The following is a 17,270-nucleotide window of genomic DNA, read 5'->3' on the forward strand; positions in this document are numbered from 1 at the left end:
TGTTTGCATGAATATACACATAATGTCTAAAAATGTGTTTAATTTTTCTACAGTAATGGCTCAGGGACATCAGAAGATCTCTTCTGGAAGCTTGATGCTTTGCAGACATTCATCAGAGATCTCCACTGGCCAGAAGAAGAGTTTGGAAAACACCTTGAGACCCGACTGAAGCTGATGTCTAGTGACATGATAGAATCCTGTGTCAAACGGTAAGATGAGGTGTGACTGCTAGAAAACAGTTGTAGTGTATATATTGTAGTAGTGATATTTGAATTGAAAATGGGTTTGAAACATGACTATGGGCAGAAATCTGTGCCATCAGAAACTGAATTTGAATAAGTTAAATTTGAATTTGAATTGCTCAGATTGAATCTGAATTGTATTTTGAATAAATGCTTTTAAAAACTGAATTTGAATTAGCCTAATTTGAAATTCAATTTATTACATTATTACATTATTGAAAATGATCATCACTAAATTGAAATTGAATTTTATATTTTGAAAATGAATTGATTTGCTTTGAAACTGTATTTTATCCTTTAAAAATTTTAGCTCTCGAATAATTTCAGATTCACTTCTCACCATTCAGTTTCAGTTCCAAAATTCAGTTTTTTGGAACTAACATCCGGTTCCAGTTCAAGAGTAATCGAGTGCAGATTAATAGAACTACGTTTTACTAGCGGACCGAAAGTGTTACCGACGGGAATCTACAGCATCTTGAGCTGAATTAAGACTTCAGAAGTCATTCGTCATGTCGAATGACCAGCGGATAAACTCTCAGGTTGGTAATAAATGTATTACATGTATAAGAACAAGCGTCATGTTAACAAATGATAGCCATACAGTAACTTTTATGCTTATTGTAGCTGTTAGCTAAAAACACTAATTTAGCGTAGTTTGCCCTGGATTCAGCTTTGACAACAAATATGATCGACTGTTTCTAGTAGAATTCCAAAGTTGTCATCTTGGACCCTCTCAGAGTACCCCCTCTGTATGCTTGCAGAGACCCCTACAGTAGGGAAACATGCAAAACGGTGTCCAAACCTTTGTGTTTTAGATTTATTTATGTCTTACACAGCATCCCAACTCTTTAGCTAACTTAATAACTTTAGCTAAAGTGAATAGTTAGTGTAATTCATTAGTGCAGCATTACTGGATCATCTCTGTTTGAAGTGGTATAATATGATATACAACTATCACTGTGTATAACTACCATAATAATTCTTAGGGTACTGAGCGCATGCTTAATTCGTTTTTTATGAATGAAAGGTGAATCTGAAATTATTCGAGAGCTACAATTTTTAAAGCATAAAATACAGTTTCAAAGCAAAGCAAATGAATTCATTTTCAAAATATAAAATTCAATTTCAATTTAGTGATGATCATTTTCAGACCAATAAATTGAATTTCAAATTAGGCTAATTCATATTCAGTTTGTAAAAGCATTTATTCAAGTTACAATTCAGATTCAATTCGATTCAAATTCAGTTTCTGATGGCACAGATTTCTGCCCATACATGACTGGTAACATGTTTGAAGAATTACTATTACAGTTTTAGGGAACTATACTTTGTGTCAGGGGAGAGGAAGAGAGGGAAAAATATAAAAGAAATGAGTGAGAAAAGTTTTTCTTTTTTTAATAACTGAACAAATGTACTAAAAGGTAGTCAGAAAAAGTAAAAATACTTCTGTAACTGGGCTATTTTCATGTTCATATGATTAGATTTCCGATATAATTGTTACTTTGGGTCATTATTGGGTCACACTTCTAAATGGCTATAGCCTGGAAAATTCCTTCACTAGGACAAGGACAGCCTTTGAGGCCAAGCTTCAGAGGAGCAGCCGGACCACAGACTTCCGAGTGCCTCAATCCATCTGCACCATGTTTAATGTCATGGTGGACGCCAAGGTCCAGTCAGCCAAGCTGTGTGCCATGGACCTGGGGCAGGAGGTAGGAAATACTAAATATCTCCCGTAAACGCACTTGCTTTCAGAGTGGATTTCCCTCCAGTTTAAAATGATTCATATTGGACATCACACAATTTAAATCTTGGATACACTTGAGGTCAAAAGTTTGAATGTCATGGTAATTTGGAGCTTAAATCTTTTAATAGATAGAGCTAAATGTTCTACAGTGTATTTTAACTTGACTTGAAGGTCCAGGACTATTCACTTCTTATTAGTGATCATGACTAACTGACAACTGGTAGTTTTTCTTTGCCACCATAAGGATTTATATTACTTGGCACAATCGTAAAGTCCAAAGACGTCAGTCTTGTAGATTTACAGGTCTCTTGAAGTTGCTTCTAAAAGACTGAAGACCACTAATTCAAACAATTGTATGTAAGTGCTAGTTCTTTGGATGTATCACCACTTTGCCAAAGTTTCAAAGAAAACCCAAACTTTCACTCTGAGATGAGAGAAAATCGTTAGGTTGTTCAGAAACAACCTAACACAGAATTTGAACGACCTTACACTAGTCACCCAACAATGTGATGCTGGATGTCTGCATTTTGAAACTACAATATTGAGATGATAGACTCCAGAATCCTGCAAAATCTTAATTCACCTCAGTGTTTTCATTGGTGGTTTTTGTTTGTTTGTTTGTTTTGTTTGCAGGTCATATAAACAAGACCAGGCTGTGAAATTATACCTTGATAGGTTGGAGCTAGATTTACTCATGTGCAGCGGCTGAAAGCCTTCTTTTGACATTCAAAAGATGCTGGATTTACTGAAAGTTTTGGACAGGAGTATTTTTTTTAACTCACTTTCATGAGAAGAATATCACACAGGTTTTAGAGATGACATGCTATGAAAAATTTATTTTCACTCCTGAATAGGCAGTCAGTCCAGTCTTAAAAATATCTGCAGCTCATGCTATATATAATAACTATGCCACGGCAAATTAATAATTAAATACTATTTAGTGTAAAAACTTCCAGTGTTTCTTTTCAGTGGCTGGTGTCAAACAGAGGTTACCAAGTGTAATCTACTGAGGGTGAACAGTCTAACATTTTTTTCTTCCTCTTATTCTTCTGCAGAGGCAATATCACTCCCAAATCAACAATCTAATTGAGGAGACGGTGAAGGAGATGATTACTCTGCTAGTAGCTAAGGTACAAAAGTACACTACATGTTCCTAGCATGGTTTCAGTTCTTGTTGAAAAGACAAACAAATGACAGCAATAAAACCTAAACCAGGCATTCAAAACAACTACAGAGAGACATAATATAACAAAAAGGCTCATTTTAAACTATTACAATTTCATTTAAATGTATGAATGCATGGTTAGCCATCCGGGTAAAGAAATCATCACTCAACTGGACATAGGATTTTCAATGGAAGAGATGTTTCATCACTCATCCAAGTTAGCTCTTTAGTCTGAGGCTAAAGAAGTCACCAAAAGACACGAAAAATTCAAAAGCACCATAAAGACTTAATGAGATGAGATGATAACGACAAGAATCCAATTTTATATACGACTCACAATTTGTGATAGCTTATGTTCCCAAATGTAAAGTCATTTCTCTGAGGCTTCTTTTTCCTCTCTTCTTTCCTAGTTTGTCGTCATTCTAGAGAGTGTGTTAACCAAGCTTTCCAGATATGATGAGGGAACACTTTTCTCTTCTTTCCTGTCTTTCACAGTAAGTAGTACATGTGTGTGTGTGTGTGTGTGTGTGTGTGTGTGTGTGTGTGTGTGTGTATATATAAAAAAAAAAAAACACCCAGCACGCCCCTGCGGGCGGTTTATCCTTCGAGCTCGGGTCCTCTACCAGAGGCCTGGGAGCTTGAGGGTCCTGCGCAGTATCTTAGCTGTTCCCAGGACTGCGCTCTTCTGGACAGAGATCTCCGATGTTATTCCCGGGATCTGCTGGAGCCACTCGCCTAGCTTGGGAGTCACCGCACCTAGTGCTATATATATATATATATATATATATATATATATATATATATATATATATATATATATATATATATATATATATGGCCTTCTAGTAGTTTCCTGTTTGATATATTTCCACTGCACTACATCAATTACATCATATTACATTATAATGGTGTGCTCAACTTAAAACCTCAAAGAGTTTCCTTTTCAGAAGAAAACAAACTATACAGTGTTGTGAAAAAAAAGTTTGTCCCTTCCTGATTTTGTATTCTTTTGCATATTTGTCGCACTTAAATACTTCAGGTCATCAAATAAAAAAATAACTACTAGACAATGATAATACAAGTAAACTCAAAATGCAGTTTCTAAATGAAAGTGTATATGACTAGGGAGAAAAAAACCTAAACCTACCCCCACCAAATATTTTAACGAAATCATTTAACCTTTAAAGAGTTAAAAGAATTCCAGCAGTTCCTGAAAGTGGCTCTGTGCTTTTAAGTGATATTAGAGTCACCTGAGGTATGATGTCACAGCAGCCCTGTGAAAATGAAAGTTGTTTCAGAGAAGAGAGAGTGAACGAATGTGGTGGGGCTGTACAGACAACAGGCATTTTTTCGGATATTTGGAGTTTTATTTTTATTTATTTTTATTTTGCTGTTTGCTTTGTTGTTTTCTGTATTTGCTTAGATTCTGATGTGTCGACCTGCCTGGGATTACCATAATCACCCTAATATCACTGAAAAAGCACAGAGTTGATGCTTTCAGGCACTGTTGGAATTTTTAGATTGCGGCAATGCTCAAGAGCTAGATAATTGGACCTAAAACTTTGGATTAAATAGCAAAGGTCTGACAAAGTGGAGTACACCAAGAGATCCTCAAGAGCCAGACATCATGCCACAATCCAAGGAAATTCAGGAACAAATGAAAAACAAAGTAATTGAGATCTCTCAGCATTAAAAAGTTTTAAAGCCATTTCTAGAGCTGCGGGACAGCAGCGAACCACAGAGAGACCCTTTATTTATAAATGAAGAAAACATGGAACAGTGGTGAACTTTCCCAGGAGCGGCCGGTCGACCAAAATTAACCGGAAGCAAAGTGATGACTCATTCAAGAGGTCACAAAGGACCCCATAACAACATCCAAAGAACTGCAGGCTTCACTTGCCTCAGTTAAGGTCAGTGTTCATGACTCCACCATAATAAAGAAGCTGGGCAAAAATGGTTCCAAAGTGAAAGCCAAAAGCAATACAAAGACTCGTATCATTTTTCCAGAAAACATGTTGATGCGTCCCCATTACACCTGGTGTAAAAGTAAGACAGCATTTGAGACAAGGAACAGCATACCAACAGTAAAATATGGTTGTCTTACTATGATGGACTGGTTCTGTTTTGCTGCCTCAGGACCTGGAAGACTTACTATGGTAAATGGAACTGTGAATTCTGCTGTCTACCCAAACATCCTGAAGGAGAATGTGACATCAACCTAAAGTGCACTTGTGTTCTGCAGCAGGACAATGATCCAAAACACACCAGCAAGTCCACCTCTGAAACGCTTAAGAAAAACAAAATGAAGACTTTGGAGTGGCCTAGTCAAAGTCCTGAACTCAGTCCTGAATCTGATTGAACTGGTGTTGAACTGTGATGTTTTTTGGGGTTTTTTTGCCTGTCCCGTTTGGATCTTTAGCCATCAGAATTGTTGTCTCAAGGCCAAGAAAAATGCCAAGCAGATTTACTTTACCAATTGGATCATCATGGCTTTACCATATTGGTCCATTTGATTGACCTTTATTATGATTATGTATTTATTTTATTTGGTTTTCGGTTGTTACAGACGGGACAGACATGACTGGGGGATAGGACAGGGAGAAAGAATTTTAAAAAAAGGGAGGGAGAGAAAGAAAAATAGAGGGGAGAAGAGACGGTGAGAAAGGGAGAAAGAAAAAAAAAGGAAAAACAAACACAACACCTGGATCACCTGTATGGAGATAAGAAAAAACAGAAGAGAAAACAAACAAGAAAGAGCAACATAATAAAAACAACACCATCACAATAAACTAGCTAACAGTAGATAACAGTAGATACTAAATATTACATGTTGTTGTGCAGCACGCAAGATCGACAGCGCACAATGTGCTTTGAGTCAGCAGCCAAGAAAGGTGTAGTTTGTGTCCGTGAACACCCGTGTGTACACCTGTGTGCATACCTGTGTGGATCAGCACGCTTGTATTCAAAAGGTTTCTCCATGTAACGATCTGCTAGGGAGTGTGGGGAGTCATAGCCCCGTCCCCCAGGGCATGAAGAAGGTATGGAGGTGATCCAGGCCCAGACATCCAGAGGCCCCAGAATAGGACCCAAGGAGGACCACCAGGGGGGCAACCATGCCACCCTCCTGCGAAGAGCTGAGGAGAGCCCCAAATAAGAGGTCACCCAGCAGCCACGGAGCAGAGGCCAGAGGGGGTTACAGTGACGTGCCCGCGGGCTCTGCCGGCAGCCAGCTGTGCCAGAGAGGACCGGGCCTCAGGCCCAGAGGCCAGAGGTCTGAGGGCATCCCACCCCCCGGAAGGGGTCCAGCCGGGCCACAGGTGCCAGGCCCCGCCAATCGGCCACATACATGAGCGCCCAGCCCCAGACACCAAGAACCACCAACACACCAACGTCTGAGGGCATCAGCCACCGGCAGGGAGTGTGGTGAGGGGAGATAGACCCTGTGGTGAGGGGAGATAGGCCTCCATACCTCGAAGAGCCTGAGATATTCCCAGAGAGGTGGAGTCTAAGACCCAAATTGACATATAGACACAGACGAACAGGCGCACGCAGACACAAACGTGCATTCCCACCTCCAGACAGATATAAATAGACACTGCACACACATTCACACTCCCCAAACATACTCTATATCCCAGGTCCGGGTACCCCTGCCCCCAGAGGGGCAAACCGTACCCAGACCCAGGAGATGTAACCCATCTGTCTGGGGTGGAGCAAAGCAGACCGCCTCCGTATCTACAGTAGCGGGGAGGCCCCGCATCCCAGACCCCAATCCGATGGCCAGCACCTCCTCCCAGCCCCCCAGCCCTGACGGTTAACAGAACGAGGGCATGGTGCTTCCTGCCAGAGAGCAGCACGTCTCCTCCCGAAAACCCTCAGTGTCTATATGCATTTAAAAATGAGGGTAGGGCAGTAGACACCCCCACACTCTGGAACCCACCAGGGCAAGGGGGCCCAGGCTAATGCAGACCGGGGCCCACAGCAGCACCACCCGGCCCCACAGAGTCCGGGGCAGCCCAGAAAACTCTCCTGAGTTTTTCTGATAGCCGGTGGTAGCCGGTGTATCAGAAAAACTCAGGAGAGTTTTCTCCAAGCATGACATCCCGGTGCATTTCAGACCCAGCAACACGCTCAGACAAAAACTGGTTCACCCGAAAGACAAAACGCCAAAACACATGCCCAATGTGGTGTATGCTGTACAGTGCAGCGAGGAATGCCCAGATCTCTACATTGGAGAGACCAAACAGCCACTTCACAAGCGCATGGCACAACACAGAAGAGCCACCTCCACAGGACAAGACTCAGCTGTCCATCTGCATCTTAAGGATAAAGGACACTCTTTCGAGGATGCCAATGTTCACATTTTGGACAGAGAGGACAGATGGTTTGAAAGAGGAGTGAAAGAAGCCATCTATAATCCAGTTTTGAGTTCCCTCCCCAGATGCCTTAACGCCCACTCACATCCTGGGACATCTGACCTCAGGAATTCGCATGATAAGGTGGGGCCAGGTTTCACAATGTGCTCACCCGAAACCCTGGCTGATTGGGACCCACAGCCAGTTTCACACCTTGGCTCAGGCAATTAGAGGATCATCAGGGGGTCCTTTTGTCCCTCTGTGGGGGGAAACTCCCACTAGGTTTAAATCTGGGACTCTCCACCATTTGACCTTAGAACTGAAGAAGTTTCTCGGATGAGAGGTGAAACGTCTTCAAGCAACTTAAAGAAGTCCAGACGCTTTTCTTTGAAAGCTTTGACCCCTCTACATTGTAGCCACAGCTGCCCTGGGGCGCACTGACAGAGGCGAGGCTGCCGGACACTGGCGCCACCGGGCCCTCTGACCACCACCAGTAGGCAAACATGGGGTTAGTATCTTGCCCAAGGATATTTGGCATGCAGCCAGGAGGCAGCCTGGGATCAAACCACCGACCTTCTGATTACTGGCTGACCTGCTCTGCCACCTGAGCTACAGGTGTTTTGTTTTTCTATGAAAACATATATTCTCTAGTTCTATTTTGACTTCATTAGACATACTCATTGATTTACTTCTGTGAGTAGAAGAGCATGCATCAGCATTGAGCTCTGTGCCTCTGTCACCAAACAGCAATGGCAAAATTGCTCAGAGCTTCTAAAGAAAACATCAGAAACCAGTGGATGGTAGTTTTAACCTCCTAAAAACCATCTTTTACTGTAGTGTTGTATATGTTTCCTTTTTCTATTGCAAAGACAATTGACATGCGAGGTTCTACTGGCCTTTGCATTAGTAGCTGGCAGCTACCTAAACTAGCTATGATCTGAGATATTAAGTTATTATAAAAGCTGATGTAACCCAGTGAGTTTACATGACTCAGTAATGCACTACAACATGTTATTGTTAATTGGGATTTATCATTACTCTGTTAATCACTGAGTTGATCAAAAATGAATCAATAATAAAAGATAAATACTATAAATATAAGAATAAAACCCAAAGAGTATATTTAACACCCCTACTGGTTAGGAAGGAACAAGCCCCGCCTTCCCCTGCTCTGTACCGTCACGTGCTCAGACACAGAGAGAGATGGAGGTGCACGAGACCATCGCTGATTTTCACCGCCAAGCTTTTCGCTGGAAAATAACTATTAACTTGATAAATTGAGCAAATATCCATACCGGAGATCTGCATGGACCTTGGAGAAACGGACCTGATTTATTGTGAACATTTCGGACCTTGAAACCATCGCGATCTGCATGGGAGCGGATGAAGTGGACAAGATCCTCTCTGAGAGTTGAACATTAGAAGTGTGCTGGCTAGGTTTTTTTTTTATGGGATCGTGAGACCTGGATCTCTTCCTGACGAGGAAGATGGCGAGCCTTTCCCTTTGAACCGAACCACAGCCATTCCGAGTTGGCCCAGAAGGGCAGGTTGCTCTTCTCTCACGAACAATTGCAACAGTGCGGTAGGACGAAATCGCACCAATCACAACCTATTGGATTTGACTTGACTGAACACTGACTATTAAGCCGGCAAGACTGACATATCTGAGCTCAGATAGGATTCTGATTGTTATTATTATTGCTGTCACTGTATTTTATTTTATGATTTCATTCCTGTTCATGAAATGCTGTTAAATTGTTGCTAAATAGTTTAATACAATTCATAGCAACTTTACCTGTGGCTCCAGTCATTCTTCTCCACGCAACTCACTTTATCCCTCCTACGAATCTAGCTACTGGCCCATTCTCTCCATCTTACTTTAATTTCCCCTACCCTATCCTGTACTTGGCTATAGAAAGTGGCGAGCCAGCCAGGAGGGTTTGCAGAGTTGTTAGTCCACCCAAAATTTAATAAAACATTTAAGAGTGCTTGGAGCTTCACAGTGACTTGTTTTTTTTTTCTACTGGTACTTTTACGTGTCCTAACAATGGAAGTTGTGAAAACAGAGAATGTTAAAGTTCAAAATGCTGTCTTGGTCAGTGGTTTAACTAACACAGACATTGATAAAGAAATAATTGAGTTCTTAGAAGCTTTCGGTCCTGTCAGTAGGCAGATTAAGCTACCAACTGGTGGTCAGATTATTGTGGAATTTCAACATGAGGCTACTGCTAAAGAACTAGAGAAAAGATATTTGCCTTATGACAGACTTTTCATTTGCCTTAATGATGATTCCTGCTGGAAACTTCTCTTTAGGCAAAGTCTTTCGCTTAAAAATCACCATAGGCGGCAGTTTCTGTCCATTAGCATGGCAGTCAAGCACAACAGTAAAAGACGACTTTTCATACCTCGTTGTGCGTATCGCTACCGTGCTGGTCCCCTTCTTCTCCACAGTGTGACTCACCGGGATGTCAAAAGTGAGCGGGACCTCGTCCATGTTTGTGATGTGGCTGGGCTGGATGTTTTTGTCGCCGATGTGTTTGCTGCAGTAGGAGCGGAAGATGGCCAGCTTTTCCTTATAATCCGCTGGAAGTTGCTGCGCTACCGTAGTCCCGGTCTGGATGGAAAAATGGCACCGTTTCATAAAACGAAAGCACCAAGACGGAACTCCTTGGAAATGTTCAATGTTCATCTCTTCAGCTAGTGAAACTGCTTTTAGCCGAATGGTGACCGTCGAAACGCTTCTCCCGCTCGTTCTTTGCTCGATGATCCACCGCTTGAGTCTTTCCTCCAACTCGGGCCACCTCGCCTTATGTCCGCGGAAACTCAGCTGCGTTTTCTTGACCTGCCGGAGCTTGTTTTCTAGCTTCCTCCATTTGCGAACCATCGATTCGTTAATCTTAAATTCTCTCGCCGCTGCTCGATTTCCATGTTCCTCCGCATAGCTGATGGCCTTCAGTTTAAACTGTGCTTCATAAGCGTGTCTCTTTGCCATTTTCAGGGTTGTTAAAACAACAATGTTCCACATAATGCACATACCTGTCCTTTTATACAGGTATGTGCGATTGTCCGGTATATACGATCAACGCCCACACTTCACCCTTTAGCGTTCTCATGGTGTTCTCTACTACGTCCTCCTTACAACACACAGGGCGCACTGCGCTATAGGGCGCGCCGCACTTTTTGAAGAAAATCTAAGACTTTTAAGTGCGCCTTATGGTCGTGAAACTACGGTAGATTTTTTGGTGAGCTTCTCTGGCACTAGCGCCCCTAAATTTCCACAACACTACAAAAGCTAAACTGTTAAATTATGAATGCAATAACAATGAGTGCATTTGTGCAGCTAATATCACCACAAATCAGTGTTTCTAGTTCAGAAGGTGAGAAGATATAAGATGCTATGTCTCACCTGGACAACTTTTGTTCAGCTGCTGTACTCAGTGTTTTTCTATCTTTGTCAAGGTAAAAGCTGCTTCGAAGTATGTGGACGTGCCTGTAAGTATTCATTTTACATCTCCGCTGTTGTAATGTATGTGTGTACAGTATGGGTCATTGTGCCTTTATCGAGTTTTGATTTGCTCATCAGATATATTTTGGAGCACTAAGAAGTACTAAATCTAAATTCTGAAAGTTTTGGTGACTGTTTGGCCTCAAAATGTCATCATTAATCCCAGTCCCTGTTGTGTTTGCATGACTCACATGCATGTGAGTGCTGTTAAGACTCCTTTGTATTGTATCACTCAACATATAATTCCATCCCTGATTCCTGATTCCATTTCATGAAAAGAATTTGAAAATCCACTTCATATGGGAGTTACATGATGACATGTGTAAATATTTTGATATTTTAAAAATGACATAGAAAACCTAATAGTTCATATTCGATAAATAATATGACGTGACATTCAGAGATAATTTGTTTACTGGTCACATCTCCCCCGAAGCCTCAGCTTACACACGATGAGTCATCACCCTCTCACAAAGTTCTCACAAAGAAAATTTCTGCCTTTGACTTTAAAATGACATTTGCTGTTTTATATGATGTATACAGTGAGTGTCGGGATTTCCATTTGCTGAAATTCCATCCATCTGTCTATTCATCCATCCAACCATTCCAGTTAGGGTTGCCAACTCCCTGAAGAAAAAAAAAGGGACGCCTAATTGGCCAGGGCTGGGCGACCCAATTGTCTTCACCCTTCCCAGTGTGGGAAGTGTAGCTCTTGTATTTGTGTGTGTAATTATTTTTTTAACCATTTGACAAAGTGCATACCCTTTTCAGCTCAATACTTTTGTTTCTAAATACGGAACGATTCTGTTTTTCAAGGGACGGTTGGCAACCCTAATTCCACTGCTGATTGGAGGTGTTGAAGGGATCCAGTGTAGAGCGAGTGTGTGTGTGTGTGGTTCTGCAGCATACTTAAATGGTGTATTCTGTCATTCAATGGTGATTAAATCAAATCTGACTTAAATCGCTGTTATATTAATTTTTTATAATGCTATATATAGGGATGGGTACCGGTATCCGGTGCCATGATTTTCTGATATAAACGGTAGTAACCAGACCAAAAAGCAGCGCACATTTCGGTGCTTTATTTTGGTGCTTTTTTTTTTCCTAAGATATCATACACTTTGGATTCTAGCCAATCATTTTACCTTTGCAAGCATAGTAGGCGGGCCCAGGTACGTACGTTCTTTTAGAGCAGAGCTACAGATTAAAAAATCCCAAGGTGAAGCGGTCAAAGTCTGGCTGTACTTCACAGCAAAAGATGCAAACTCAGCAGCCTGCAACAAGTGCTTTAAGGTGATACTGTGATACTGTGCAAAGGAAGTAGCACATCGAATCTGATGAAACACCTGGCGACGTATAGCATTTTGTTAAAAGCCGAGAAATGCACCGTATTTGATAGCTTGCTGCGAGACCTCACACCGAGCACATCTACTGCGGGTGGGTTGCCTGTTATCGGACCCGGAGTTAACAACATCCCCCAAGAACCCAAAGAGGAGAGTCCCGGCCCCTAGCCCTGCCAGTGTAGCAGAAATGATGAGGATGCAGCAGCAGCCGTTCTTCTCTGCGTGAGTAGCTTAATGTTGTTCGTGTGTAATTTATGTTGAGTAGGCTAACCAAGTTATTACATTAATGCATGTAAGGTGAACTAGCAAACATCATCATAGCTACATGCGGCTGTCCTCTTGTTTGATGGCAGATACTCCCTTCACCCTGGCCAAAAAGGCTAAAATGACAAAAGAAAAAGTGGAAAACAGCTAAAAAAGTTTGTGTTCTTCAGTCTTTAAGCACCGGTTCGAGCACCATTCAAGCACTGCAACCGTTTCAAAAGTACCGGTTTGGTACTGGTATTGGATAAAACCTAAACGATACCCATCCCTGGCTATATATATATATATAATGCTTTATATTTGATATTGTCTTAACCATAGCAATATCATAACATATTGTGCTAGATCTTACTTATGAAAATAATGTCTGCTATTTTTGATGAATTTAAATGGAGCATTTTGCTTCCCTGGTGATGTGAGAATGTTTGTTTGTGTGTTCTTGTTCATCTACAAATATTTGACCATACTTTCACATCTACCATCATGATCCAGATGGTCCTGGGTGTTGTATTTCCACATTGAATGTCCCCACGTTTCCTTCCCCAAATGTCCATTCATATGTATGTGGCCAGACACTGACAGCCATCCGTGCCTCATGCATCCATCTCTGTGCCGCATACATTGTGAGTCCTTGTTGTACAACACATGCCCATTCTGCTGTCAGGTTGGCGGCGGTGGTGTTTGCATGTGTCTGTGTTGCGCGTCAGTTCTAGATAAGCTGCCAACACTTTGGCCCTTGAAAAATGCCAAATATCAAATTAATGCCTTGTCAGTAAATCTGAAGAGCCACTGTGTACGCTGGCAAGGGTCACAGTTTCTGGACCAGCATGCTAATTGTGTTCTCATCGTACAACATTTGAGTTATGCTGGTTAAAAATGGCAAAAAAAAAAGACTCATTCACACATTGTAGGCATTACTGCAGATGTGTTATCCACATTTAGTGAGAGATGGCAATGAGTTGTTTGGATGACTTTTTGGAGTCCTGATGAATGAAATTCAAGCACAAAAGGTTAAAAGAGTGTTATTTTGTGAAATATGAAAATGGGAAAATATGTTGTTCTTAGAAAGACAGCTAAGGTGCCAACAACTGCAATGTTCAAATTCAAATTCAAATTCAAATTTTTATTTGTCACGTACACAGTCATACACAGTACGATATGTAGTGAAATGCTTGGACAACTGCTCGTGACCTAAAGAAAACAAAAAAGGAAAAGGCTATGAATAAGATAGGAAATAAATATGAAAAATTAAAAAGGGTAAATTTAACTAGGAAGGAATAAAATATAAATTAAGGTTAAAAATGAAATAACTGTACAACACAAATTAGAATGAAGGGTAAATTTAACTGGGAAGAATAAGATAAAATATATAAATTAAAGTTGAAAATAAAATAACTGTACAACAAAATACACAATATAGAACTATATAAGAATGTATGAAGAAATCTAAATATAAATAAATATATACACAATAACAGCAGCTGTACAAGTATTAACCGGAAATGAAGACTATAGTGACCAGTGTTGTGCAAAACCAAAGTCCAGAAAGTCCAGTGTGTGTGTAAGAACTGTATGTGTGGATCAGTACTGTGTATAAGTAAGTAAGTAAGTAAGTAAGTAAATTTTTATTTATATAGCACATTTCTAGATAAAAGATCACAAAGTGCTTCACAAGGTATAAAACAAAAACAGACAAAAGTTAACAAAATGCAATTCTAAAAAGATGTGTTTTTAGTTGTTTTTTTGATATTTCAGATATCAGAGTGGCGGGCCTCCTAACAGGCTGTTGTCCAAGTGACAGTTCCCCATTCACGTTGCACATGCCCAGACTGCAGAGACTAGTTTCAGTCAATCTCAACTCCGTCACAAGAGCTTGGTGTGCAACCCTGTAATGACCGAATGTTCCTCCTTTCCAAAATAACCCTCAACGATTTGTGAACCATCTCGGCTCGAATGTAGTAGAGCTGGCTTCCACTTGATTATGAGACAATTTATCATGTTAGATCTCATCATCAATAAATACGGTTTCTTATCTGATTTTAATGGTTCTGCAACTGCTGACAGCTGAGACAGTAAATCAACATACTGTGATCATCACTAAGCCAATATGTTTATGGTGGCAGTGTGAAAATGCTGCTGCTAAGCAGGTATGACAACTAATATACTACTGCTAATACTACTGTGCTTAAGCACATCAGCAGACTGATCAGCAGACTGCAAAAAATCACAACCCACACAGACAGTGAGACTGGTGGGTTGAACTGAATTTCCCGGAGGAACCTAGTGGAGTAGCTTAATATTTACTAAAATACACTGATGAAAACTTTGCTCTGCTGTGGGCACTAGAGAATATTTGGTAGCACTTTCTATCAGAGCTCATCAATAATGTGATAGTCGGATATTATGGTGAAAACAAGAAGGGAATGATAGGGAGATAAGTTATTACCACTTATTTACCAAAGTTATATCAAAGTAAGAACAATTTCTTTCATCAACAATAGTTATACCTGCATTTAGGTTAAGCTAAGTAATATTACACTTAGATTTGTGAAACAGGGTAACAGGGGCCTAAAACTCCCAGCTGCCAAATCCAGGCTCAACACTTGAAATCAATTCCAAATCTAGCATCTATTTACAAAACCTTTGCAGCTGAGACAAATGTCACGCGGCTTTTGCTTGTGTTGAAAGCTATCCCAGCACCTGGATGTTGTGCATGTGAGCCCCTCACTTTAAAAACTTTGGCCCTTTCATTGTGAATAGTGTGACGTCCCATACCATAATGTAAAAAGCAAGGTAGCTCCTGGTTCTGGTATGCTAGTGTTACAGCTTGAATGTTATATATTGAAACCAATGTGATCCTCTGGCCAGCTTTATTGGCTTTTGCAATATTGCCAGGCCAATTGGCCATTGCCAATGCATCTATTGTGGTGACCACTTGGGAAATAAAGAGGTTAACACTTTAGTATACAATAGTAAGGTCTCAGTTAATAGTTCATTCATCATTTATAAATGATGAAGTTACAATTTCTTAATAGTATTATTGCACCAAACACGTTTTTTAGAAGCAAAGGTTAATGGTTTGTGGTATAGGAAATAGGTATCAGAACAATAGTAGGCAAGTATTCAGATGAACATTGATACACATAAAGATTACAAAATGAACTACTTTTGTGTGTTCATAAAGGTTTTTATAAATGCTTATTTCATATTGTACTTCATGTTAAATTCAGTCAGTTACTAATAGCTGACTAACTATTTTGTTTAACCACATTTAAAATGAGAGACAAGCTATACCTCACAAAGCTTCAACAAATCAAACTGAAAGGTCAGCAGGACCAAACAATCCTCAGCTATCTAACAGAAAAAGGAAACAAAGCACAACATGATATAGAACAGATTCACAACAAGATGCACACCCTTAAGGTTAACAAAATACTGAGGACCAGTGTGAGTTTGTAGGATGGGAGAGACACACTGAGCATCCGGAGTCACAGCGTACTTTAAGTGGAATATGAAGCACCTTCATTCAAAATAAAACATCAATATTGTTATCACAAATCATCAGTGAATATGCTTAAAAATCAAGCATGAACACCATAGAGTATTCCTCATATTAATAGTATTAGTATTCCTCTCTGTTAATAAAGCAGTGCATGGTAATGTCTCTGAAATGTTTAAGAGTTTGGAAATTCTTTACTTTGTTCCTCAAGTTCAGTTTTCCTTTTGTTTGTAGTCAGCTAGCTTTAGTTAGACAAGTGTAGCACTGTAGCAAACTTTTCCGTCACTGCCCATTTCAAGGCTAAAAACTCTGCCCATAAAAACTTATGGGCAGAATAACAAGATTCACTCCTAGACAACCCACCGCTTCCATAAACTATTACCCTGGTCTGGCCATTTTGCTCTTAATAGAGTGCGGCACCAAGCCCTGTAGTGCTGGTGTCAGTATGGAGCGTATATAGCAGTTTAAGGTCAGCAAAACCCAATGCAGGTGCAGTACTGAACTTTTCAATGACGGTTTTGAAAGCAAGATCACAAGAGGGAGTCCATCGCTCACCGAAAGGTGTCTTGGGGTCATGGTACTGGACAGACTTAGCTTTAGGCTTTGTGCTTTTGCGCAAAGGAGGGTAGCCTGATGTTATGTTAGTGAGGGGCTTAAAAATGCTCGAATAGTTCTTAATGAACCGCCTGTAGTACTCTGAAAAGCCTAAGAATGAGCGGAGCTGTTTAACATCACGGGGCACAGGCCAGGTGATGAGATGATGAGATGAAATGGCCTTTATTTGTCAGTTGCAGGTCTTTTGCCCACAAACGAGATGACAGACCTTGCCGACCGTACATACAATACACAAACATCACATTGGGGAGACAGGTCAGGCCAGGTAGCGAGGAAAAAAAACATTGAAATGTGTAACATAAAAGGATAATACAGGAATGCACAGATATCAACACACCATAGCACAATAAACACAGACAGCAACATGGGAAAGAGTCCCAGTGTGTACATCTGATCTGGGACCGCTGCAATCTTTCAACTGCGCCTCCAACTGACCCGATGTCCAGATCAGAGAGGCGGTAAGCCTTGGAGGTGGCATTGGTGTCACGGTTCTGGGTCCGTTGGACCCAGTATTTTGAGTTTATTATATTTCGGTTTA

The 17,270-nt window shown here is 40.7% G+C and overlaps 1 protein-coding gene across 1 annotated transcript in view; it reads left to right on the forward strand.

The window, feature by feature from the left end:
* Positions 1-17,270, forward strand: part of LOC309707029 (calcium-dependent secretion activator 1) — a 254,314-nt gene that overhangs the window by 189,626 nt on the left and 47,418 nt on the right. Inside the window, exons 19-23 of the mRNA XM_082534125.1 lie at positions 54-209; positions 1,804-1,951; positions 3,042-3,116; positions 3,562-3,645; positions 10,966-10,998. Coding sequence (XP_082390251.1) covers positions 54-209; positions 1,804-1,951; positions 3,042-3,116; positions 3,562-3,645; positions 10,966-10,998 — 496 coding nt within the window. The remainder of the gene's footprint in view (positions 1-53; positions 210-1,803; positions 1,952-3,041; positions 3,117-3,561; positions 3,646-10,965; positions 10,999-17,270) is intronic.

Source organism: Aulonocara stuartgranti (genome assembly GCF_965226115.1).
Source record: "Aulonocara stuartgranti genome assembly, chromosome: 5".
NCBI lineage: Eukaryota > Metazoa > Chordata > Actinopteri > Cichliformes > Cichlidae > Aulonocara > Aulonocara stuartgranti.